This window comes from Fusarium pseudograminearum, chromosome 3 (assembly GCF_000303195.2).
Source record: "Fusarium pseudograminearum CS3096 chromosome 3, whole genome shotgun sequence".
NCBI classification, from domain to species: Eukaryota; Fungi; Ascomycota; class Sordariomycetes; order Hypocreales; family Nectriaceae; genus Fusarium; species Fusarium pseudograminearum.
The window spans coordinates 2,818,925-2,841,200 of NC_031953.1; the positions used below are offsets into that span (position 1 = coordinate 2,818,925).

The window sequence follows — 22,276 nt, forward strand, 5'->3', positions numbered from 1 at the left end:
TGTTCGGAAGGCGTTGAGGCAGATGCGAAATATTACACATTTATTAAAAGCAGATAAGCAAAAGAACGACTTGCAAAAACAACAGATAAGTAACGAGATTTAAATCCTAATGAATTAACTTCCTACAACCCCTCTCTATCAGTCTATTGCTGTATCATCGCGACGCTTTGCCTCTAAAGACAAGCAATTGTATCATCATAGTTACCCTACATCATCGCTGAAAAACTTTGAAGGCAGCCGTGTTAGTATGGCTCATGAAGCGGCCAAGATTGAAAACTTTGTCAGAAGAAACATTGTGTTAAGTAAACTGAATTATCGTATGATATATATTTATTTTACAAAAATTGACGGAACATGGCTGTTGTCTCGCTCGTTTACATCATGCCACCGTTGTATCATGAGATCAAAATGCATAGCCATTATTCATGCTTTCTCTGATCAACCCATGCGCTCAGCCTCTTCCAGAAGCTTGTCAACGCTGAATCTCCCATCACCAGCTGCGAACCAGCTCAGCAACTTCTTTCGCTCCTCAGCTCTATCCTTGCGCTCACCACTCAACTCGGCGGTTTCGCCGTCCCATCCGCCGTAGAATCGCTGGAGAGACATGAGAAGCCACTTAGCGTTGTCTGGTGTAACACCTCGGTCAGGGAGGACATGGCCCTGCATGAGAACAAGGCCTCGGTCATCGGCAAGGTCCAGGTGGTGTGTAATGGTGGTGTGAGGCTGCGCAAACTCGCCTCGGTTCTTGTACTCGGCGAGTTGAGTGAAGAGAACAGTGCTTGTCTTGGACTGGGCGTCAAAGGTCCATTGCAAGAAGTGAATTTCAGCACCTTGAGCAGGGTGTGGCACGGGAAGGACGAACTGGGGGGCATTTCGTGCAGCGTCCTCCATGGCCTTGTATGTAGATGTCGGGATCACAGCGCAGAGGTTCTGCTCAGACGAAGCATGTCGTAGACGCCAGATAGCTGTGAGCTCCTTTTCGGGAAGCTCTCGCACCTTGGGAAGATCAATGATGTCATTTAGTGTCTTGATAGCTTGCTTATCAGCGCCGGTTGGTGGAGGCTTGGGAGGTGATGCGGGAGGATCCCGAGTATCTTTGTTGGGCTGGTCTTGTCCAGGAGGATTGTCCGCGTTGGGCTGAATAACTGGAGTTTCGGGTGCTTGGGGAATGGTTCCAGGTGGAAACTCGACAGCACCTTTGCGGCGTTCGGCATCGATCTTGGCGGAGTAAGCGGCCTTGAGCTGGTCGATGCTCTCGAGGCCCTCTTGTTGGGCCTTCTGGCTGAGCTTTTCTCGGTACTTCTCGACGACAGCCTGTGAAGGCTGGGTTGTTGCGAGGAAGCGAATATCGTGAACCTGGGCCCATCGTCGCTGGTTGACAGCTCGAGTAGCTCGTGATGGAGCGGCCATGAGCCGGCGAAGGGCTGGAATTCGTAGTGAAGCCATGGTGGAAGGTCAATTGAGTCGATAGAATCACTGTGGGACGTGTCGACTCGACTCTGTTGATTGTATTCTGAGGTCGATGAAGGAGAAAGATTTCGATGCCTTTAGTAAGGACAAGGGTTGGACACTAAAACTCCCGGGGCCTGTCGTCATGTCACTGAACTTGGTGGGGCCGCGCTGTTAACGGAATGACGGGGGCATCTCCGACCCTGGAGTTTGGCCGGCTTCGGAGTTCTGAGATACCAGATACATGATGACAAAGAGGACTGCAGCAATTGGACCAATCTAATGAGACTACTAAGTGTTTACTATCTGAAAACTCGAAGCACAAATCTATCAATTCTGGATTGAGATTCTCAAACCGTCACATCTAGTTCTTCTATCTCAAGCAACGAATACCTGAACTACCCCGCCAAAGACACCGCTTTTGGTGGGCATTGAGTTTCTGCCGCTTGTGCATCGATCGCATCGCATCGCAAACTCGAGGAGCAAAGGTTACTGATTTCCCTGTCCAAGTTTTACAGTGCCAAACCGTTTATCGCGTTTAAAGAGTCTCTTATACGAACCAGAGGCTTGAGATATTCCGACGGTGCGCATCATGGCCGACTTTAGGCAATGGGCTATAGAATTTGTTCTTGCCGATAATGAGGGGCAACAAACAGCGATAGCGCAAAAAGCTGCCAAAGGTATCTTATAAACCAAAGCTCTAGATTTTTTTTGGTGATGAACTCAACTGACTTGTCCAGAAATCCAGACTGCCCCTGCCAACACCAATCCACTGGCAAGATGGGTCGAGGCCGTGCAGCCGTGGATGCCAGGAGGTGGCAATGAGGCCGAAAACGAGACACCAGACTGGACCGCCAGAGCTAAAGGTGAGTTTTGGCTTGTATCGATATTCATGGGCTTCTTCTAATCGTGGTAGCTCTTGAGTTCCTGTCTCGGACATTGGACTCTGTGGCCCAAGATGTCCTAAAACCCAGTCAAGGTAAGTCAACTCCCATGGCACAACTCAGCCTTCAACTCACATGAGTGTAGTGAAACTACTAGTCAGCTTCTTTGGCGCCATGTTCGAGGTTGACCACAAAGCTGGGATCATGCCTTCAGCAACAGCTCTGTCCAGAATAGTCGTCATGAAGTCCTTCCAACGCCACATGGGACACGACATTATCCAGAAAATCTGTTCTCTGAAGGACGATTTCCCTCGACAAGTAGCCAAAACTCGACTTGAGATTTATGAACTCATAAAGCTGCTCATGACGACTCCTGGAGTGGCCAATGATTTGCAAAATACACACGGTTCCTCTGCTGGTTTCATGCTCGACTTGGTACAACTTTGCCGAAACGAGCGAGACCCTGAATGTTTAATGGTCTGGTTTGGCATCCTTAGATTATTCATGTCGGAATACACAGTCTCGCAAGACGTCTTGGAGGAGGTTTATGGAGTGTTCAAGCCATACTTCCCAATTTCACTCCCCAGAGCATCCCAGGTTGCAATCACCCCTGAAGAGCTAAAGCTACAGTTAAGAAAATGTTTCTCGGCAACCCGTCTGTTGGCCGATAAGATCTTCCCTTTTCTGTTGGGCAAGCTTGACCAGGGCGATGCTGTTACTGTCAATGTCAAGGTGAGTAAACACACATTTCATTCCAACTTGAGAAGCAGAAGCTAACGGTTGTAGATTGATATCCTGAAAACATTGCAAGCATGCTTGGACGAGTACAGCTATCCTCAGAAATCAATTGCTCCTTACGCCAGCCAGATTTGGGGTAGCTTGAAGTACGAGGTTCGAAATGGTGAGATTGAGGATACAATCTGGGGTACACTCGAAGTCTTGAAATCCCTTACTCAAAGACTCACCGGTGATGACCTCCGCGATCATACGCTTTCTGTTACTCGAGACTGCGTCCCAGATCTGGCAACAACCATGTACGCTGCATCCTCTGGTCGTCTCATGATCAGTATCTTGAGCTCCAAACCAAGCGCATTTGTCTTGATGGCAGCCCCTGTCCTCACACATATCAAGGAGAACCTGCGACACCCCAAGGCACCTGTCCATAGCCAGGACCTTCACAAAGTTCTGCACGTCATACTAGAAACCCGACTACTTCTCACAGACTCCAACATGACTGCCGAGGAACGAGAAGATTTTACAGCCATCGATGCCTTCTTCAAGTCTCTCTACAATGAAGTTTATAAGAGTGCAGTCGCACTCGGTTCTAAACAAGACGCCTCTTACGACGATTTCAAGGTTGCGACCCAAGCAGTTCAGGGCGCTGGAGCTCTAGTATGCCAACGGCCTGCTAAATCCTCAGATCCATCAATCAGCGGCGCAAGTGCTTCATCAGAGCGACTACTTCCCGAGGAGACATGTTCGGAAATTTGCGAATCTCTCTTTGCGACCCTCAAGAGATCAGGACCAGAATATCCTCGATCGACTGGAGGTGACGAACTTATTAATGAAACAGCCAAGGCACTCCAGCGAGCGATTCGCTTGTTCCCTCGAGGGTTCAATGGAATTGTGGACGAAAGCATGACAATCATTCGCACTGCTAGACAAAATACCGGAACAGCTGAAGTGGTAGAGACAGTGACGACCCTCGGCGGCCTCATTGCCTTTATAGGCTCCTCAGAATTACCTTCAACGCCACGAGACGGACTCGACCATTTCGTTTACTCTGTCAGTGTATTCCTGTCAGAGCTCTTTGATAATATTCAATCAAAGTCAGACCCCCAGATTTGGTGCGCTTTGGCTGTCATAGTCCAATCCATCATTCGTCATTTCAACGATGCCTGTCTGGCAAGCAACCCTGGCAAGGACCTTTCAATTGAAGGCGATGCCCTACAGGCCATTGGCTCTGTATACAGTAGTCTGGGTCAACTTGGCGAAGGAAAGCCAGCTAAGTCTTCTACAGAATACCACAGCCGAGTTTCCCAGACGGCGTCCGTTGCGGAGGTCAGGAACGAGTTCTTGTTAATCTCTCTGTTTATCGCAAGGCAGCTTTACCGACAGGCAACCAAGGTCATCGAAGCGCACCCCCAGACAGGAAAACAAGCTCTAAGCTTGAGTGACGACTTCGCCAGCGCTGATCAAGTCGCTGGACACCAGTATCTCCACCTCATCTCTACACTAGCAGGATTCGTTATCCACGAGTTCAGTGAAGCCCAGCAGACATCACTTCAGACCGAGGATTTTGCAATTACCCTCTTCCGAGATGATTCTATTACAATTCCCCAGAAACAAGCCGAGGAACAGCAAGTGCTAGAGAATGGCTCATCATGGACCTGGTTGGCATCAGAAGCACCAAATGTTCTATCCCTTGGTGTGCTGCAAGCCCTGCAACCGTCGGCTGTAGCTCGCCTGGTATGTTTAACCACGTCACATTCAGTGCACCACCAATAGCTAACATGATCACAGTTCGACAATGGGGTCGCCCAGGAGTTGATACTTAGCGGATTCTCTGCAGACACAAACTTTAGCAGGCCAGTGACACTTTCGATCCTGACTATCCTCGCGAACAAATACAAGATCGAGAGTCTGCCAAGCCTCGTGTCGGCTCTCGAGCAACGCGCTTCGGCTCTGGTCACGACATCGGCATCTGAAAACCAAAGTTCTCATCTGGAACAGATCACGTCCGTTTATGCTCTTGTGGCAGGAATGGTGCGAAGATATAGCGGTAAAGAAGCCAAGACTCTACTTGATGTCGTTAAGGACTCACCTAAGGACTCTCAATCCGGTGCTGAGCTTGCTCGCCGGCTTGAAATGATTGTGGCTCCTCAACAGGCACTGACGAAGGAGAACTACGCAATAGTCAAGCCGCTCTGGACACAAAAGGTGTTCTTTCAGCTGGTCAACCCTATGCTGCAGGCTGCTACTGGAAAGGATGCCGATGTCCAGGACCAACAAGTCAAGGCCAGCTACAGCACTGCTGTTTTGCTTATGGTGAAACACATGAGCTTCGCCATTTATGAAGCTGATGCCGACAGCATTCTTAGGATCTCTATTGCCGTTGCACAGAGCAGTGCTGTTGGTCCCGAAACCAAGGCTGCCCTCGACGTAATTAAGAACATTCTCGCAGAGGCTCCTGAGAAGGGCAAGGGCCACATTCGAAGCATCATCAAGATTTGCAGCAGCGTGTTCTCACACACGCCCAAGTCCGCAACAGAGAGTGTGGATATAGGAGGTGCATGTGGCAAGCTTGCACTGGAAATCGTGGGAAGTCTGCCACGTACCTACGATTCACAGCATCTGACACCACATGTGCCTCAAGTACAACGGCAATTGACTTTGGTCTGTGGACACCGGGTGCGAGAAGTGAGGAAGACAGCACGGTTGGCTAGAGCGGCCTGGGCGGATCTCAAGTAAGACAATTTGGAGCTTTCAAGACAGGAGATGCGACTTGGAATATTAGCATTCGGTCTTGTACCATTGGCGAAGCATAAGTACCAAGTCACAAAAGACATATATAAAATGGAACTTGTTGCAAAACCACACAGCTCAGTGTGATAGACTTGACAAGGTTGAATTGAAGCTTGAGTAACCCACTCGTTACCATAATACTGACGATAGTCTGTCAACATGTGATATCAATATATGATTTCCTATGAACGCCGTGAAGAACATAGCCCTTCCCATCACCTGGCCTACGCCTCGCTAGATTTGTTTTTCTGAACCTTGCGCCGCCGCCCTGCTCTCTAAGCATTGCGTCGCTTTGCCTTCTTGTCTGCCGCATCAGCGGTCTCAGCTTCAGCACCAGTGGCATTAGCCGCCAGGATGGCATCGAGGACATCAGGGCTAGCATCCAACAGCTCCTTGGAAACAGTAACGCGCTTGGGATCCCTCTTTCCTATCACGGGTACCGCATTGGCGAGCATCGCTTGGAAGGGAACAGCAACAAACTGGCCGGTCTGGTCGAACCACTCGCTGAAAGGCTTGGAAACCTTGTAGACATTGGACTTGGAGTTCTTGTCGGTGACGGTAATGGTGAGGTTGTAGATAGGGACGTTCTTCTTAGTAGAGCTAGCAATAGAGATCTAAGAGACGTTAGAGGCATGCGCATCAAGACCTAGTAGTTTTGACATACCTTCTCTCCAGAGGGCGAGGTTCCCTCGTAAATAGTGTCCTTCTCCTTGAACATGATCCATAGTGTCATGACAGTGTTGATTAGGGTGTAGAGCACAACAGCAGCAGCCGTGTAGTGTTTCGTCGTGTCATGGCCTAGCTTGTAATCCCAAGCGAAACAGGCGGCTGCGATACCGAATGCACTGAAGCCGAGAGCGAGTCGGACATCAGTCAGCGTATGCGACTGTTCGAATTTGAGAGAGTTGAGGTAGTTGGGAATAGCATCGTTGGACGTGTTCTTGAGGTCTGTCACGAAGAGCCACCGTGTCAGAAGCTCGTCTCGTATAAGAAGAGATCAATGCATTGGAAACTTACCCGCCAAGTTGTAAACTGGGACTTTTTCAGCGGCATTCGCCATGATGAATTGGAACCAAGGTTATGAAGTTCGATTATCGTCGTTTCTTGTTAAGAAAGCTGCCGCTCTGTATGTACAATGTATCAAGGTTCACTGTCATGGAAATCTATCATGGGGCTGAAGTATGTGGATAGCTGTCCCTTCTCTATAACTGGAGAGCTAACCTAGAAACACAGAAGGCACTTAGTGGAGTGTGGCGGCTCCAGGGTCGTTAGTGTACCGCCACCAATGGAGAGCTCCGCCAATATGTGGCGTCAGTCGCTTTGAATCGTGGCTATTTGGAGACGTTGAACCTCGCATCTCCAATAGCTCATTGCAACGCGACATCAGCTTCGCCATTCCCGTATACTCAATTGCACCTCTTAGAATATCGACAAAATGGCGCAAGTTCCGGTTCAGACCCTTCATAGGGATCCTCAGTTATTGTACACCGGCGCCCGATCGATCCGTTGCCAACCCAATTCACTGACTTGAGCTCATAGCTACTGGATCCTTATCCCCATCACCATCGTCATGGTCCTCACTGGTGTCCTGCGTCACTATGTATCCGTTCTTATGGCGACAGCGCCCAAAAAGCAGGACCAAAAGACCATGCGCGAGCAGCGCTCTCTTGCTCGTGGTGTAGCTCTTCGTTCCAACCACCATGTCCTTTCTCAGAAAGCTTTCGAATCCCGACGTGATATTCTTACAACCAACTACGAGGCTGGAACTTACCTGAAGGAGCCTGATCGCAAAGGACAACCTCCTGCCAACCCTCTGTCCGACCCCGGCGCCATGGATGGCATGATGGGCATGATGAAGAACAACATGGCCATGATTATTCCCAACACGCTCATCATGAGCTGGATTAACGCCTTCTTTAGTGGATATGTCATCAGTAAGTTAATTGCTGGGCTGAACCTGCACTCAACTAACAATTTTAGTGAAATTGCCTTTCCCAATTACCATCAAGTTCAAGAGCATGCTCCAGGCTGGTGTTCAGACCAGAGAGATGGATCCCCGATGGATGTCTAGCATCAGCTGGTACTTCCTCTGTATTTTTGGTCTCCAGTTTGTTTATGTCTTCCTTCTTGGCAGCGACAATGGTAAGCGTCCACGCCCAAGCCCGTATCATCCTTATCTAACATGATGTAGCTGCCAGTCAAGTTGCTCAGCAAATGCAAGCCCAGCAGATGCCCAACCCTATGATGGGTGGCCCTGGCCAGGACCCTCACAAGCAATTCGTTGCTGAGGTCGAGAACTTGAACGTTGTTGAGCATTATTCTGTTTTGGACAATGTCGAGGAGCGTCTATTGGCGGGTATCAAATCGTAGATTCATAGAACGAGCAAACGTATATACGCCAAATACAATGCGGTGACATATCTTCTGGGGCCTTTCTCCTTCGCAACTTTCAGTACATTATTTATCATTATGCTCCATCCCACCAGAGGCAGACACCAAGTCCTTCGGCAGCCATGCTTGCCTTGATGCGATACGGTGTTTTTAAAGGCGAGTCCTCTGGTTGAGTTGGTCCTGCAGGGGCTTGGTCATGCCACTCCTCGTCGATAACTTGAAAGCGGACCATTTCGTGGTTATCGTAGAACAGTCGATCCTCCTCGAGATTCCAAATCCAGAGCTGTTCACTGTGGTTGCTGCAATACGTCAGCCTTAATCCGTGGTACACAATTGTGGACGACTCACTATTCGGCGCCCTCGGGCAACTCCTCAAAAGGCACAAAAATATCGTCGAAAAAGTCTGTTCGTAGGTTGATTCCTGCAGGCGTAGAGCTTCGTATTCTGCCAATCATAACTTCGCCCTTGAAAGGACGGAACACAACCATCCGGAATTCAGCTGTGAAGTACTCCTTAGCTTTGGTTTTAGGATAGAACGGCTTGTGACGAACCATTTACGTTGACTAGACCTGTGCCGTGGCCGATGAGACCTTCTGACGCCCAATGCAAATCATACAAGCAGATGCAAAGGCCAATCTTCTGAATTACCTATTTTCTTCAGTTAGATATTAATTCACACAGAAATGCCGTCATGCGAAGTTCACTTTATTAGAATATTTAGCATTGATGTTGTCTTCAATCGCATCAATGCTTCGCTTTGAAAAATCTTCTGGCGCAATTTGCACCAAGTCGGCGATCTTGGTCTATACAGCTTGTGAGTCTTGATCCCGTACAGGATCTTTGGTGGGGAAACCACGTACCAAGATAAACATTTTGATTCAAGACACTGACCAAGTTGAATCACCGTGGTCTTATTCTTGGGAAACGAATGAAAAGAGATGACGGAAAGAACGGTACAAGATTCAAGAGAAGAAGTTGGAATCAGCGAGACCACAACGAATTACAGTCTCTTCAGTCGCGAACTGTTTCTCAAGCATCTAAGAACCTTCGGCGCGGCAGAAAATAATGCCAGGAGCGCTAGGTTATTTCTAGTTGGGAAAAAGGTAACTCTGAGCCACCGCCTTCTAGACACGTACTAGCGCATTGATTACTGTGGTGTGCAGGGAAGTTCGTCACAGGCTGGAGCCGCAGTGCAAGCTCCTTCCGTCTTTTATTACTACTATGTTTTGACCATTGTCGTGCCTTCCAATCTTTTTTTTTTGGAAAGCAACATCGTCAACAGGTAACTGCCGTTTACTCGACCGTTTTCAATTGCCCAAGGATCTCAAGAATTGTAATTTTATTGACTCCAGCGTTACTGAAAACCACTTATTCTTTCTCCTTTGCTTCTATTTTCAAGATCAAATCCTCTTCTCTGGTTGCAGCATCTCCCAAGCTTTGGACGACTCCCCAAGACTCGATCTGGCCTTCAATTTTGCGGTCGTCGAATACCTACGAAGTTCTTCATCAATCGGTTTAATACAGGCCAGCACCTTCAGCTGCATCAGCAACTCAATCTCCGATCCCGATCATCGACCCCAACTTCCTTGCTTAGAGGATATCCTACCTGCGGCCATCTACACTTGATACCTTTCACTATGTCGGGCTACGGTTACGGTCCTCCGCCTCCACCACCTCCAGCTTCTTCTGGCGGTCCTCCAACCTACGGTCCCCAAGCTCCGTCTTACCCCCAAAACGGTCAGGGTCGAGGAGGGCATCACGCCCGTGGACGCGGCGGCCATTATAGCGGTGGGCGCGGAGACTACCACGGCTCGCCCCAGGCTCGTTACGAATACGGTAGCCAGCCCCAGCCATACCCTTCTCATCACAATCCTCCTCCCTACGGTGCCTCGCATCCTCCTGCTTACCCTCCTCAGCCTCAATGGGGCCCGGAGCATGGTCACCCTCCTCATGGACATGCCCCGGGCCCCATGCCCTCCGGTAACTATCATTCCAACTACGCCGCCCAACCATACCCTCCTTCTCAATATCCACAGCAGCCTCCTTATGGCGCACCACAAGCATACCCCTATCAAGGGCCACCTCCCCCGAACCAACCACAGTGGAATGCTGGAGGGCAGCCGCCTGGAGGTCATTATGGCGGAGGGAGGTCGCGTGGGGGCTACAATGATCGTAATGGACCAAAGCCTCCGCTAGTCGGCCATGTACGCCCTGGTTACGAGCATGAAGCCATGCCGCCAGCCAACGGTTATGGCCAGCCATATCCCCATGATCCCCGAGCAGTTCATTACCCTCCTCCTCAATATCCAGCGTATCCTGGCCCTCCTCCGCCTCTTGTTCACCAACAGGATGGCTATTATGGTCACACGACCCGCCGAGGCCGGGGTGGTTTCCGAGATGGAAACACTCGTGGTCGCGGGGGTCATCATGGTAACGACAAGTCGCGTCATCAAAAGCATGGACATAACGATTCCAACCACAAGTCCGAAACTCCCACTCTGGGGAAGAAGAAGAAGCGAAAGACCAACACTCTGGGCTTGACGCCTGGCATGGACTCCGAATCTGAAGACGATGAAGGGGAAGAGAAGGTCTTGACCGATTTGATAGGACAGGAAACACTGAAGTAAGTGCAGCTTTTTTATCACTTTGATTTTTCTAACAACTACAGTGTCAAAGATGTTGCCGCGTTCCTGGCGGATAGGAAGAAGCACTTCCCTACAAAAGCCCGAGTAGAGGCAAAAAAGACTGCCGAGCTGGCACAAACTGGCGAAGACAAGGCTTCCTCGCTAGAAAAACAGGCCGACAAGCTCAGACGACAGCTGCGCAAAGTTGAATCGTCCATTAAGCGAAAGCGCGAACAGGGCGACGAAGGTGACGAGATGCGAGACCCATCTGAGGAGTCTTCAGATGACGAGCCAGAAGTTATGTCTACTCGTTCCCATGTGGCTCCTCCGCCCCCGCCGCCGGCCAAGAAAGCCGACGTCTCCAAACATTGCAAATATTATTCAACTGGTGGAACATGCGGCAAGAAGGGCAAGTGCCGTTTCGTCCATGATCCCGAGGCTCGTGAAGCGGCCATGAAGGACCGTGAGGCAAACAATGGTCGACTCACTATTCAGCAACGACTGATCCTCAACGACAAGGAGCAAGAGGATCTTACTGTCCTTCAGTCAATCCAGTACCTCCGCAAGAAGGGGTTGATGCAGCCTGAAGATCCTGAGGTGAAAAAAGAGGCGAAGTCCGCCAAGCCCGATCTCCCAGCGCATCCGCCCCCTCCAAGTCTACTTCCTGCTGCATCAGCTTCGTTGCCTCCTCCCCCTGTCAAACGGGAGCCTAACTTGCCTCGTCATAACCCACCTCCGTCCACCGTTCCTGGCGCCAATAGTAACAACACTCAGGGAGTCAAGCCCTATCAAGGATGGACAATGAGGCCTTACGGAAGCACGAATGGGAAGTCGACTAAGAGTGATAATCTGCCTTGATTGATAGCCCTTCACAAACTTCTTTCGATGCCATGCACGGCCTCTTGGTGGTCCGTTGGCTGGTTTCCTCCCTTCAAACGGATAGTTGTCCTGGATTATTATCTGATTTTCCTTCAAGTCTGTATGATTACCACAGCCGACTTTTGAGTCGAGCTTGTCGTGTGTTTTTAATCACCCCCGGACAGATCCCCTTTCATACGGCTGGTGCCAAGAGTACGGTATCCAGGCCGGCGAGCTTTGGTTGGCGATGCTTCAAGGTGCATTGTTTTTGGATTTCATTGATGAAGGCGTTGAGAGGATTCAGCATTGATGACGTCTAAGTTCTAGACATCTGGAATGGAAAAATTGCATTGTCCATCCTGCGCCCCCCCTGAGACTGTTTGTTTATGTGCAAAACAAGCTGTCACAGTAACCATCCGCAAAGTTGCGGTCTTGTGTTATCTTGCATCAACTAGTCTACAATAGATCCGCAGTCACGTCACGTCAGAGGATTGAAGCTTTTTAGTGTGTGTAATATGAAATGCCGTAGCAACTCGTAAGATTCTAAAATTACTTGCAGACAACGATATCATTCTGAAGCGTTGCCCGCGTGTATCCATGCATATCTACAGTTATCAACTTGACCAGAAAGAGAAGTACCAACAGACTTTTTCGGCAGTCCTAATCGCCAACCACAACCAAAACCATGCATGCAACCACTCCCTGAAAGCGACAAAACAAAGAAAAGGGGGGAGGCAAGACGAAAACTCCGTCGCTAATGTAGCCCGAAACAAAAACCCAAAAGACAAGCAGTCGAAGTAAAGTGTAAGAAAAGGATGCGAATGGAAAGGTGAGACAAGAAGTCAAGTTCGTAAAACACCCCCTGTGCTAACCAACTCCTCGTCCGTTGCTCACGTACATGTGAAAAAGGTTTGAGTAAAAGGGGGGTGGCGTGAATAGGTATAAGGGGTTATGACATGTCCAGCCTTCGAAGTATCGGCGACAGTAACCAAAATCGTAAAGGTTTGGACATTGCCATCAGGCAGGGTATTTGATGCGTTCACTAGCGTCTACTGGCACGAAGTTGATCAAGAGCTTGACGCTTTCGAGCCTCCTTGTCAGCCTTGAGCTTTCTTTCGAGACGTTCCTCTTCGATGTCTTCGCGTCGGGCAATCAATTCCGCTCGTCGCTCTTCGCCATCAATATCATCCAAGCCTGCCTCCATGTCTGAAGACGCATCGGACGCATAATCATATCGTGGGCCACCTTGGTCATCTTCATCATCATAGTCAATAAAGTCATCCATGTCCTCATCATAGTCGTCCTCGAAGCGTGACTTTGAATGCGAGGGACGAGGAGCTCGTGGTGCACTGAGTAATGCTCCGCCACGAGGTGTCTCCTTCTTTTTGGCGGGATTACCGCCTGGTCGGGGTCTGGCAGTGCCAGTATAGCCGGTCGTGGCCGCAGCCGCCTTCTTCACCTTCTTGGTTTCTTCTTCAGGTGGTGCAGCTCTACCTCCAGGACCCTTCGCGCCGGCCACCCTACCTCGCTCTTGTTTTGCTGGAGGCATCGGTCTGCCGCGTGGGTCCCTTCCAGTGCCGGACACAGGCGTCCCCTTCCGTTGACCTGGTTTTGCTGTGCCGGCATAGCCAGAAGGGGCGGGGGCAGCAGCACCTGGGCGCTGCTTCATGTTTTTGGCGGCCCGAGGGTCTGCCTTTGCAGGTGGCTCATCCTTGGTCTTCTTCAGGTTTCCACCCTCGACCTTCTTGTGCTGAATCTTGCCAACCTGGCCCATCGACTGTTGAGCCTTCTGAGCTCGAGCAAGAATCTCGGCAAATGAACCTTTCTTTGGTGGAGCACCGCGAGCCGCAGGGGGTGCACTCGACGGCCCGGGGGATGGTCTGCTGGGGGCAGCAGGCTTAGATACTCGGTTACTTCCATTCATGGGTCTGGAGGACAAGACGTTAGGTTTAGTAGCACCAGTCGTCGAATTTGAAGGTCGTTGCGATGGAGTCGATCTATCGGAGGGCCTTGATGGGAGGGTTGGTCTGGAGGATGTGGTGGGAGATTGTGTTATTCGTGGTGCCACGGTACTAGACAATGTCGTGACTCGAGGCGCCTTCGAGATACTCGATCGGGGATCATCGTCTGCTTTCCTTTTGGGTAACGTGTTCGAACGAGGTAGGCTCGGCGTGGTGGATGGGGCTGACCCCTCGTCACCGCCACTGATCTGGGCGAGGAGATCTCCAATCTTAACCATGGTCAATATTTTCATGATATTGCAAAGTCTGGGTGCCGGTCAGTTACTCACAGGCATCGTGTCGGATTTGAGTCAAAGAGTAGAGTTTATAAGAAGACGGTAGGCCTCAGAGCCAAAGAGGAGCAAGTAGCCTCGGTCGTGGATTGTGAGTCATTGAGCGGCTGGCAAGGTTTGCTCGCTGTTGGTCTGTCGTCAGGCCCTTTGACGTCTTCCAAACACTCAGTTTAAGACTTTCTGGTGACGTGAGGCGCGGAATCGGTACCAGGTCTGTTTTTGGTCGTAATCGCTCGAAAATTTGGTCCAAAACGCCTGAGATACAGGCGATCACGAAAGAAAGGAAGAGAAAAGCATGCAGTTAGTGAAGAGCAAAGAATCAGTCAACAGCCAACTTTATGGGCGAGGCCATGGAATCAGGGAAAGCGCCACAAACTGAACGCGGCGCAGGTCACGTGTGATTGAATGTGGCGGTGCGAGTGTCGGAGCGGCTGCAGCTTTTTCCGAACCCCACGCCAACGGGCATTGAAATCGGAAGGAAAGCCCAGAAATCACGTGCAGGTGACTTTCCACTTCGCCTAGTGCCCACAAGATATCAATTTGGTCACCGGATCGCGAACTTTTCTACTTTTTGTCATACCGAACAACCTTCACCACCGAACTCGAAGTTTCAGTCTCCGCCCAACCTGCGGTTAAAGTGATTGATTTCTCTTGTTCTCGTCGACCCCAAACGTGAGTACATAAACCCTGCTACCCACCCTGCTTCCGGTCTTTTGCGATCGTCCCTATAAAGCACCAATCGCACAACAAGAACTTGCTTCTAACAACTCCCGACCAGAAACCACATTCAAAATGAAGCACCTCGCAGCTTACCTTCTTCTCGGCCTCGGAGGCAACACCTCCCCCTCTGCCGCCGATGTCAAGGCCGTCCTTACCTCAGTCGGTATTGACGCTGATGAGGACCGCCTGAACAAGCTTATCTCTGAGCTCGAGGGCAAGGACATCCAGCAGGTACGTCTTACACGATGCTTCCCAACTATACACACGATGCTAACAGACATCCACAGCTCATCGCTGAGGGTTCCGAGAAGCTCGCTTCCGTTCCTTCTGGTGGTGCCGGTGGCGCTTCCGGTGGTGCTGCCGCCGCTGGTGGTGCCGCTGAGGAGGCCAAGGAGGAGGAGAAGGAAGAGGAGAAGGAGGAGTCCGACGAGGATATGGGCTTCGGTCTCTTCGACTAAGCGATCTCTGTCAAGAGATTCGCAAAGTAACGATACCTCACGAATTTCGAAGATGCTACGCGCGGGTTGTTCACCAGTTCTTACATGTCTTATGCGTGGATGGATTGGCCGGTCATGGCTGGATTGGGTCTCCCTAAGGATGGGATAACATACGGTTATGGAAATTAAAAAAGGCGGTTCGGCTCTTCGATTATCCTGTTCCACTTGTGAATGTCTTGTTCTTGCATTGACTCCATTTACCATTGAGTCTTCGAGCGCCAGCACTGGAGTGGCATGCCCGCTATCGTGAGGGGCATGTCGATTGCCCATGCAACGGAATTAGGGTTTCGTAGCAGGATCCCACATAAAAAAGTTCGGGATGTGACTGTTCGGTCTGACAGACTTACCCTAGGACTGCATGCAATACGTTGGTGGTATGATGGTCATGCGGTCTCATGTTAGTTACGGCTGTCTACCAAAATATGCTGATCATTGACGACTGCATTAGCTTGAATTTGTGGTTTTGAGTTTGAAACAAACAAGAGAACTGATCGTTACTGTTTCATGATGGTTGATCTCAGCTGTAAATCTGAATAATATTGTTGAGAATTCCCAAGTAAATTGAGAACGCTCGGGCGTCGGTTTAGAGATCTCAAACAATGTAAATCTGAATGCGCCATGTTCGTCTGATGGTCATATTCAGCTGAGCTTTGCAGGCATCATCAGCACAAGCCCTCGCCAATACCGAAAACTATTTGTTTGAGATGAAATGGGGCTCTTGATTTCTTGTATCAGTCCATAATTAATGGTCACTCACCCTTATCATCATCAGTCGTTCCACTTGCGGGTATGTTTGGCATTCGCATTGTTGCACGAATGCACTCATCATCACAACTTATATGGTGTTCTTGTAGCACTGGTAAATATTAAATTGTTCAACCTGGGTCAAAACCCTTAATTCTGACAGGAAAAGGCCTGACAGGTTTCGCCCAAGACCGCTAATAAGATTAAATAAATCCTCTGATATCATGAAGCAAATACAAGCGAGTTTCGCAAAAACACAAAACGTATTTGATAGGTATACAAAAATGCCTTCCTTATAGAACTCCAGTGTAACATGACACACCCATTGAACGCCTATGTATATAAGTAAACTGTAACCACCCGTAATATGTGTGACCAACTGCCACGTTGGCACTTTTTCTTTCCGTACATGTAAACCGTTACCGTTTGGGGCGGGGATTAGGAGAAAGTCCTTTAATGGTGGTGGTTGTGGTTATTATTGTTGTTGTTGTATCCTGGGTCGGGAGAGCCAGGGAGTTCAACAGGGGCGACCTCCTGAGGCTTGGGTGAAGGGACAGGAGAAGCGGCCATAGGAGGAGGTGCATAGTGGTCACTGTTTGAAAGTTAGTAAATGCGAACCTTATGAAGAAGCAGTGTAAACTTACTGGTATTGGTATTGCTGGCCGTCCTGGTACATCATGGGGCTTCCATCTGGGTTCACCATGCCAGGGTGAGTACCGTAGGCAAGTGATTGATGAGGGCTCATGGGAGGACTCTGAGTCTGGCTGTAGGGAGTCGCAACAAGACCAGGGCTCTTCTGAGCACCCCAAGGGTCAGCGACGCTCTGGTGAGGCGAGTAGACTGATTGTTCGACAACAGGAGGACCAGGAGGAATGGCACTGCTGCGGAAACTCTTGCGGTAGGCCTTGTCGAAACCACCTCGTCGTCCGCAAAGGTAGAGAAGAGCACCGGCAAGAAGAAGGACGGCAGCACCACCGACGGCGATGCCAGCAATAGCTCCGGTCGAAAGGGACTTCTTTCCACTTCCACTGCCGCTGTCGCTGTTGTCGGAATCCTCGTCGTCCTTGCCTGGGGTTGCGGTAGAGGAAGGATCACCGTGCTCCTTTGGCCATTCATCACCAGGTCGTAGTTGATAGTCGACATCCTTCGCGTTGTCGAGAAGGCCCTTTAGTGTTTCGTTCTTGGACTGTCCTACTGTTAGTGGTGAGATGGCCATGATACAGAGACGAAACTTACAGGGTTGACAATACCCATCATCTTGTAGTTTACACATGACCCAGGAGCTCCGCAGTAAAAGACAAAAGGCTTAGTATCATTGACACGAACTCGGAATCGAGGAGCCTGTTCATGTGGTCAGTATTGGTCTTGGAATGCATTTCTCATACTGCTCGACCAACTTACATCTTCGGTAATGGCCTGGACCTTTTGAGTTCCGCTCGAGAAACCCTTACGGTTGTAGTCGATATACTCGTAGGGAATACATGGGTTTTCGTAGTCTCCTCGGATGACCCAGTGGTCAGTGGGGTAGAATCGCCATTCGATGATATCGCCGACATCAGCGTCGAGCTCAGCAGGTGTGAACTTGTGACCAGACTATCTCATATCAGCATCAATGTTTGTTAGGTTTATATTACTGTTCAACTTACAGCTCCAACATTGACAGTATGGGTCTTCTCGGCAGCGGTAGAAGTTCCCGAGGCAGTTTCCTCGGCCGTTGCTGTAGCGTCTTCTGTAGACTGAGCCCAAACTGTAGCGAGAGTCGCCACAAGGGCTATCAATGACTTTGACACCATTGTGAATAGCTGGTCAACACTGAATGAGAAACAGCCTGTGGAAGAAGCAAGCAAGTTCAATTCAGGTTTGAATACTCAGTAATGAGATGGACAAGAAGAGAAAGAGGAGAAACAAGCGGAGAGTACGAAGCTGAGTAACGAGGTCCCACGTCTTTTTTACCTTTCCATACTTGAACGGAGGATCCGTACATAAAGAAAGCGACTAAACAAAGGATGGATTGGAGGTGGGTCATAGGCGACAGCCTCAAAGATCCATGCTCGAAGGATGGGAGAGGTCAAGGTCTATGGCTGGCTGGGTGTACTGGCAGACTGGCCACCCCTTGGCTTTGGGGGCTGAGCGAGTTGCTTTTTTGTGTTCAGGCTTTCGCTCGCTTCAGCACACCATCTATGGACGTACTCGCATGCAGTGAAATGGGTACGACACTACAAACAAAGAAGCCAAGCATTTCCAAGCCCGCCCATCTTTCGGGGATCCCAGGACCAAGCTCAGCCTTGTTGGTGATCTCAGCAAATGCTAAATCAGGTTGTGTTTCATGTGAAGCACTGTTCTGTTGCTCTGTGTTGTGTCTTTGTTGTTTAGGTACTAGAGGTAGTACAAGATCTGGATATACATAGAGTTGAGCACTATGCTTAAGTCTAGACTAGACCAACAAAACTTTACCTACCACCACCACAACAGCAAGTTGCAGCACAGCAGAGCAGGTACAGATCAGACAATCTCCACTGTCAGCTTATTAGCCAAGTTAAGTCGAAGTTGAACGAGACAAACATGGTACATGCTCGTGCTAACGCGGCACAGTAAGCACTACCCAAGCATAGTGCAGGGATCTTACCATACGACCAGTCAGCATCAGCCCCATGTATCCATAATAAGCTGGCAATTTGAGGGTTGCATCCTTCGGTCTGCAGCAACGGACGCTAGTGGACTGAAGTCCCGTAAATCCAACCTCACCTCTACTTGCCTAGACCTCTCAATCTCATCAGCCCCGTAATGAAGGCTGAGTATCCGTAGAAATAACTCGTTCGGAGGTGTTGGCCCGTTTTGGGCTAACCAGCACACCTGTCTTAACAACGAAAATCCTCCTCAGCCTTATACGCCACAACCGGGCCCGCGTCTAATAGTCCAGGAACAGCACAAACAAAGATAGAGATGCTGCAGCACCCTTCCTCGACTGACACGTTTCATGAGCTTTTTGTCCTGGATAGGTTTGTCCTGACAGGACTTGGGACGAAACCTGAAGCTCGGCAATTTAAGATAGGGTTGATAAATAATAGGACACGCTCAGGCCGAGTCATCTGCTGCAGCATGTCAGATCGTTTAATGCAGGGCAGGGATCATTTGCTGGGAGGAGACAACCTGACAACTCAACCAGCCGGACAACCCTCGGCCTAGAAATTCGGCCAGTCCCCCTCCTCCCTTCAACCCAAGCATGCGTGTCTTCGCTTTCCGCACTTTTCTACTCGTCAATCGATGAATATCTTGTCGAAATCGGGAAGGCCCCAAGACTGAACACCTCTGGAGTTGTGAGGGGCGGGACTGCTCCGCGATAGAAAGTTGCAGTATGAGTGTGTACTCGACAAGAATATTTCCCACCAGTACCAGATAATATGCAGATCTTCAGTATAGCACACAATACTCCGTAGATTAGGCTCAAGATCGACAATCTTGTTTTGTAGTTTCGGCCCCCACGAGTTTCCCATCACTCAATTCTTGTCGCCTCTCCAGTAGCCTATGGGCAGAAACCTACCGCCTTGCCACGTCTTAAACATCTCTAGGATGTATCAGTAGCTTACGGATACATGTTTGTGAGCCGAAAGACTGGGTATACCTTGTCGTAACATGATTCGGTCCTGGCTCTGTTTGGTCCTGCGCCTGAGTCAGAGGCTTGTCAGCTCATCCATAATAAGACAAAACAAGACAACAAAATCCAGACCGGCAGAACGGCAAACTCAGCTTCCACAATAGATCTGGTTTCCAATACATGGATCTGCACTTTTCTCGTCCAGACTCTCGGAACGGGTAAAGCGAGAAACACATCCGCCGACCCAGTATTGGAGCCGAGTGTATTGGGAGAGCACCTTGTAATACTCGACCTAAGAACCCTTGTAGACTCACAGGGCAGACACATAAGCATCTCAGTTGGTTCATTATGGCAAAGACTACCTCGGCCAGTCTTTGTCAGCATGTCAAAGAAGAGAACACGGCCAGCACAAGCCTCTTTATCACGAGAAGGAACAGACCGTGTTCCAAGACTCGGCCAACGTCATCCTCTTGTGCCATTTGGATGAGCCCGCTTCGCTTATCGCCCCTGGCCCTTCGTGTCTGAACCTCTTTTTACATCTCAGATTCTGTGCTACACACTGCTCGATATCAGTTCCTGCAGACTGGGTGAGCACAGCGTACCAGTGGCTTTGGCTGACAACAACCATATCACTACTCGACCCATCACAGCATACGAAAGCGGATTCGTCTGATGGCGCTATACCCGTGAGAATACCGTGGTAGCAACTCCGAGACTCAGATTCAGTTTTGTTGTTTTGCGTCCGGAGAAAGTGATGGGTATAAAAACCAAGACAAAATTGCATTTATTATGGAAAAAGAAAATTCTACCTCTATAAGGTCTTGTTCTTTTTGCCTGAACTCCTTGATGAGCCTCCGGGCAGTAGATCGCTTTCCTGAAGAAGCTTGAAGAAGCACCACAGGTAGCAGATGATGAATCCTGCAGCGCCAATGCCGACATTCGCCACGACCCAGAGGTCAGGCTTGTCAGCAGGAGGCGCTGCAAAGGCATCGAGGGCATGCCACGCGCCCATGGCCAGATAGAATGCCCAGTGCAGTAGCGCTGTACCCCATTGAACCCAAGCAGTCTGTCCCTCTTGAAAGTAAGCGCTGAGGGAGGTTGGTGGGAGTCCGAGTAGGTAAGACCAGAGGAGGCTCAGAACTGCATACGGAATCTTCAAATCAACTCGCTTGAGCAAAGGAAACATAGTCCAGACTCCCAAGAGGTTGGCAAATCCCACCCAAGCTCGTGTATCCTTGTTCAGACCCTGCTTTCCAGCCAGCAGCAAAGTCATGGGCATCAATGGGAGCAGGACACTCTTCTCGTGAACTTGGTAGCTAAACAGAAAGAATCCCCAAGCCGTAGCGGCAAAAGCCAAAGGCAGGGTTGTCTTTCGAGGTCGCAAGAACAGGATGATATTAGGGGGGATAATCGAAGCAAGCGTAGCACCGAGGGCCACCTTTTGAAGAAGTTCTGTCGGCCACTGTCGAAGCTTAATGACAACGTTGGCAGCGCACCAAAAGTTAGCAACCTTGTCTTCGAACAAGCCACGAGCAAACGGAAAGACACGGTGAACCAGCTGGACCATCTGTTCCACATACGGCCAGTAAAAGGCGTTTGTGTCAAGGATATCTACAAGTTGAGGAAGCAAGGGAAGAGAAGGTGAGTCCTTGGAACCTCCGTGTGCGTCAATGCCCTGTGTCTTGTCGTAGAAAGTGCCGAGGATTAGAGGTAGGATGAGGATGGCGAAAGAGACGGCCGTGACAAGCGCAATGCCGAAAAGCCTCGTGAGATCGATTCGAGGGAAGACGCATCGTCCGAGTAGGTAGGAGAAGACGCTGAAGGCGTAGTACAGGGCCATCTGCTTGAATCCTAGTGCGCCGACAAAGAAGACGGCAGCCCACTTGTATCGTTCGGCCAGCATACTTGACATGCTTGCCATGACGAATCCAAGCATGACGGTGTTGTACTGGAAGTGAACATGGTCGATAAGAATTGTGGCGGGCTGCATCAGAATCGCGACGAGTGCAAGCCATGCAGTCCAGTTGGTGACCCCTTGAAGTCTGCTGTATCGTCGCACAAAGACAATCGCGGCCGGAATGTAGATCAAGTACTCCGACACAATAACGGTTGCTCTCATGAAGATTTTCAGATCGGGGTCCTGGTTTCCTCGCGAGGTGAAGAGCGCGAACCACGAAGGGTCGATGTAGGATCCAAGCTTGCCCAGGGCCCAGCTGTGATAGGCAGTAAGAGGAGGATAATCGAGACCCCACCACTGAAGATCGTGGAAATACCATTGCGAGATGGGAAGTTGTGTTGTGACCTCCATCCAGTGTCGTTGGGCTTCGTAGTCGCCAAACATGGGCGGCTTGTGGAAACCTACAATAAAAGCCCCATGTTAGCGAAAGGTGTCATGATGGGACGCGCAAGTGTTGATCCTTACCAGAATATCCCCATAAACTAGCAGCCCATCTAAAAAGGCCGACAACCATGAGGATCACGGGTAGAACCTCCCATTGCGACAACGAAGTACGCGCAGGCCAAAGAAAGGCCGCAAGAGGAAACGCAGGCGCCCTTACTAGGGCTTCTGCACGAGGGGTCCTCTCTTTGACATCGATACCACTGTCATTGCCTGGTTTTTTGGGAGTCTTGCGACGGGCCTTGTGCGGTGATGGTGAAGGGCCAGCCATTGTCGCTTCGGGGTTGTTGTAGCGACA

The 22,276-nt window shown here is 50.0% G+C and overlaps 10 protein-coding genes across 10 annotated transcripts, besides 1 other annotated feature; 4 read left to right on the top strand and 6 right to left on the bottom strand.

Annotated features, from left to right (window-relative positions):
• Positions 1 to 438: 438 nt before the first annotated feature.
• On the bottom strand, positions 439 to 1,446 carry FPSE_06189 (uncharacterized protein; the record flags this gene model as incomplete). The annotated part of the gene is made up of 1 exon (XM_009259307.1): positions 439 to 1,446. One exon carries the CDS (start codon positions 1,444 to 1,446, stop codon positions 439 to 441), a length of 1,008 nt encoding a protein of 335 aa, XP_009257582.1.
• Positions 1,447 to 2,041: 595 nt separating this feature from the next.
• FPSE_06190 (uncharacterized protein) lies at positions 2,042 to 5,804 on the top strand (the record flags this gene model as incomplete). Its single annotated transcript, XM_009259308.1, has 6 exons — positions 2,042 to 2,129; positions 2,190 to 2,315; positions 2,366 to 2,428; positions 2,479 to 3,065; positions 3,120 to 4,802; positions 4,857 to 5,804. 6 exons carry the CDS (start codon positions 2,042 to 2,044, stop codon positions 5,802 to 5,804), a joined length of 3,495 nt encoding a protein of 1,164 aa, XP_009257583.1.
• A 329-nt stretch (positions 5,805 to 6,133) lies between these two features.
• Positions 6,134 to 6,918, bottom strand: FPSE_06191 (uncharacterized protein; the record flags this gene model as incomplete). Its single annotated transcript, XM_009259309.1, has 3 exons — positions 6,134 to 6,472; positions 6,523 to 6,806; positions 6,876 to 6,918. 3 exons carry the CDS (start codon positions 6,916 to 6,918, stop codon positions 6,134 to 6,136), a joined length of 666 nt encoding a protein of 221 aa, XP_009257584.1.
• Positions 6,919 to 7,293: 375 nt separating this feature from the next.
• FPSE_06192 (uncharacterized protein) lies at positions 7,294 to 8,228 on the top strand (the record flags this gene model as incomplete). The annotated part of the gene is made up of 4 exons (XM_009259310.1): positions 7,294 to 7,340; positions 7,398 to 7,792; positions 7,839 to 8,000; positions 8,050 to 8,228. The coding sequence occupies 4 exons, from the start codon at positions 7,294 to 7,296 to the stop codon at positions 8,226 to 8,228; spliced, it is 783 nt and encodes a 260-aa protein (XP_009257585.1).
• Positions 8,229 to 8,325: 97 nt separating this feature from the next.
• FPSE_06193 (uncharacterized protein) lies at positions 8,326 to 9,121 on the bottom strand (the record flags this gene model as incomplete). The annotated part of the gene is made up of 5 exons (XM_009259311.1): positions 8,326 to 8,548; positions 8,598 to 8,748; positions 8,801 to 8,897; positions 8,954 to 9,052; positions 9,110 to 9,121. The coding sequence occupies 5 exons, from the start codon at positions 9,119 to 9,121 to the stop codon at positions 8,326 to 8,328; spliced, it is 582 nt and encodes a 193-aa protein (XP_009257586.1).
• Positions 9,122 to 9,886: 765 nt separating this feature from the next.
• FPSE_06194 (uncharacterized protein) lies at positions 9,887 to 11,731 on the top strand (the record flags this gene model as incomplete). Its single annotated transcript, XM_009259312.1, has 2 exons — positions 9,887 to 10,872; positions 10,918 to 11,731. 2 exons carry the CDS (start codon positions 9,887 to 9,889, stop codon positions 11,729 to 11,731), a joined length of 1,800 nt encoding a protein of 599 aa, XP_009257587.1.
• Positions 11,732 to 12,773: 1,042 nt separating this feature from the next.
• On the bottom strand, positions 12,774 to 13,970 carry FPSE_06195 (uncharacterized protein; the record flags this gene model as incomplete). The annotated part of the gene is made up of 1 exon (XM_009259313.1): positions 12,774 to 13,970. One exon carries the CDS (start codon positions 13,968 to 13,970, stop codon positions 12,774 to 12,776), a length of 1,197 nt encoding a protein of 398 aa, XP_009257588.1.
• Positions 13,971 to 14,816: 846 nt separating this feature from the next.
• FPSE_06196 (uncharacterized protein) lies at positions 14,817 to 15,202 on the top strand (the record flags this gene model as incomplete). Its single annotated transcript, XM_009259314.1, has 2 exons — positions 14,817 to 14,975; positions 15,032 to 15,202. 2 exons carry the CDS (start codon positions 14,817 to 14,819, stop codon positions 15,200 to 15,202), a joined length of 330 nt encoding a protein of 109 aa, XP_009257589.1.
• Positions 15,125 to 15,166: a microsatellite.
• Positions 15,203 to 16,438: 1,236 nt separating the features above from the next.
• Positions 16,439 to 17,778, bottom strand: FPSE_06197 (uncharacterized protein; the record flags this gene model as incomplete). The annotated part of the gene is made up of 5 exons (XM_009259315.1): positions 16,439 to 16,577; positions 16,630 to 17,171; positions 17,222 to 17,326; positions 17,387 to 17,578; positions 17,632 to 17,778. The coding sequence occupies 5 exons, from the start codon at positions 17,776 to 17,778 to the stop codon at positions 16,439 to 16,441; spliced, it is 1,125 nt and encodes a 374-aa protein (XP_009257590.1).
• Positions 17,779 to 20,391: 2,613 nt separating this feature from the next.
• Positions 20,392 to 22,249, bottom strand: FPSE_06198 (uncharacterized protein; the record flags this gene model as incomplete). The annotated part of the gene is made up of 2 exons (XM_009259316.1): positions 20,392 to 21,938; positions 22,003 to 22,249. The coding sequence occupies 2 exons, from the start codon at positions 22,247 to 22,249 to the stop codon at positions 20,392 to 20,394; spliced, it is 1,794 nt and encodes a 597-aa protein (XP_009257591.1).
• Positions 22,250 to 22,276: the final 27 nt, after the last annotated feature.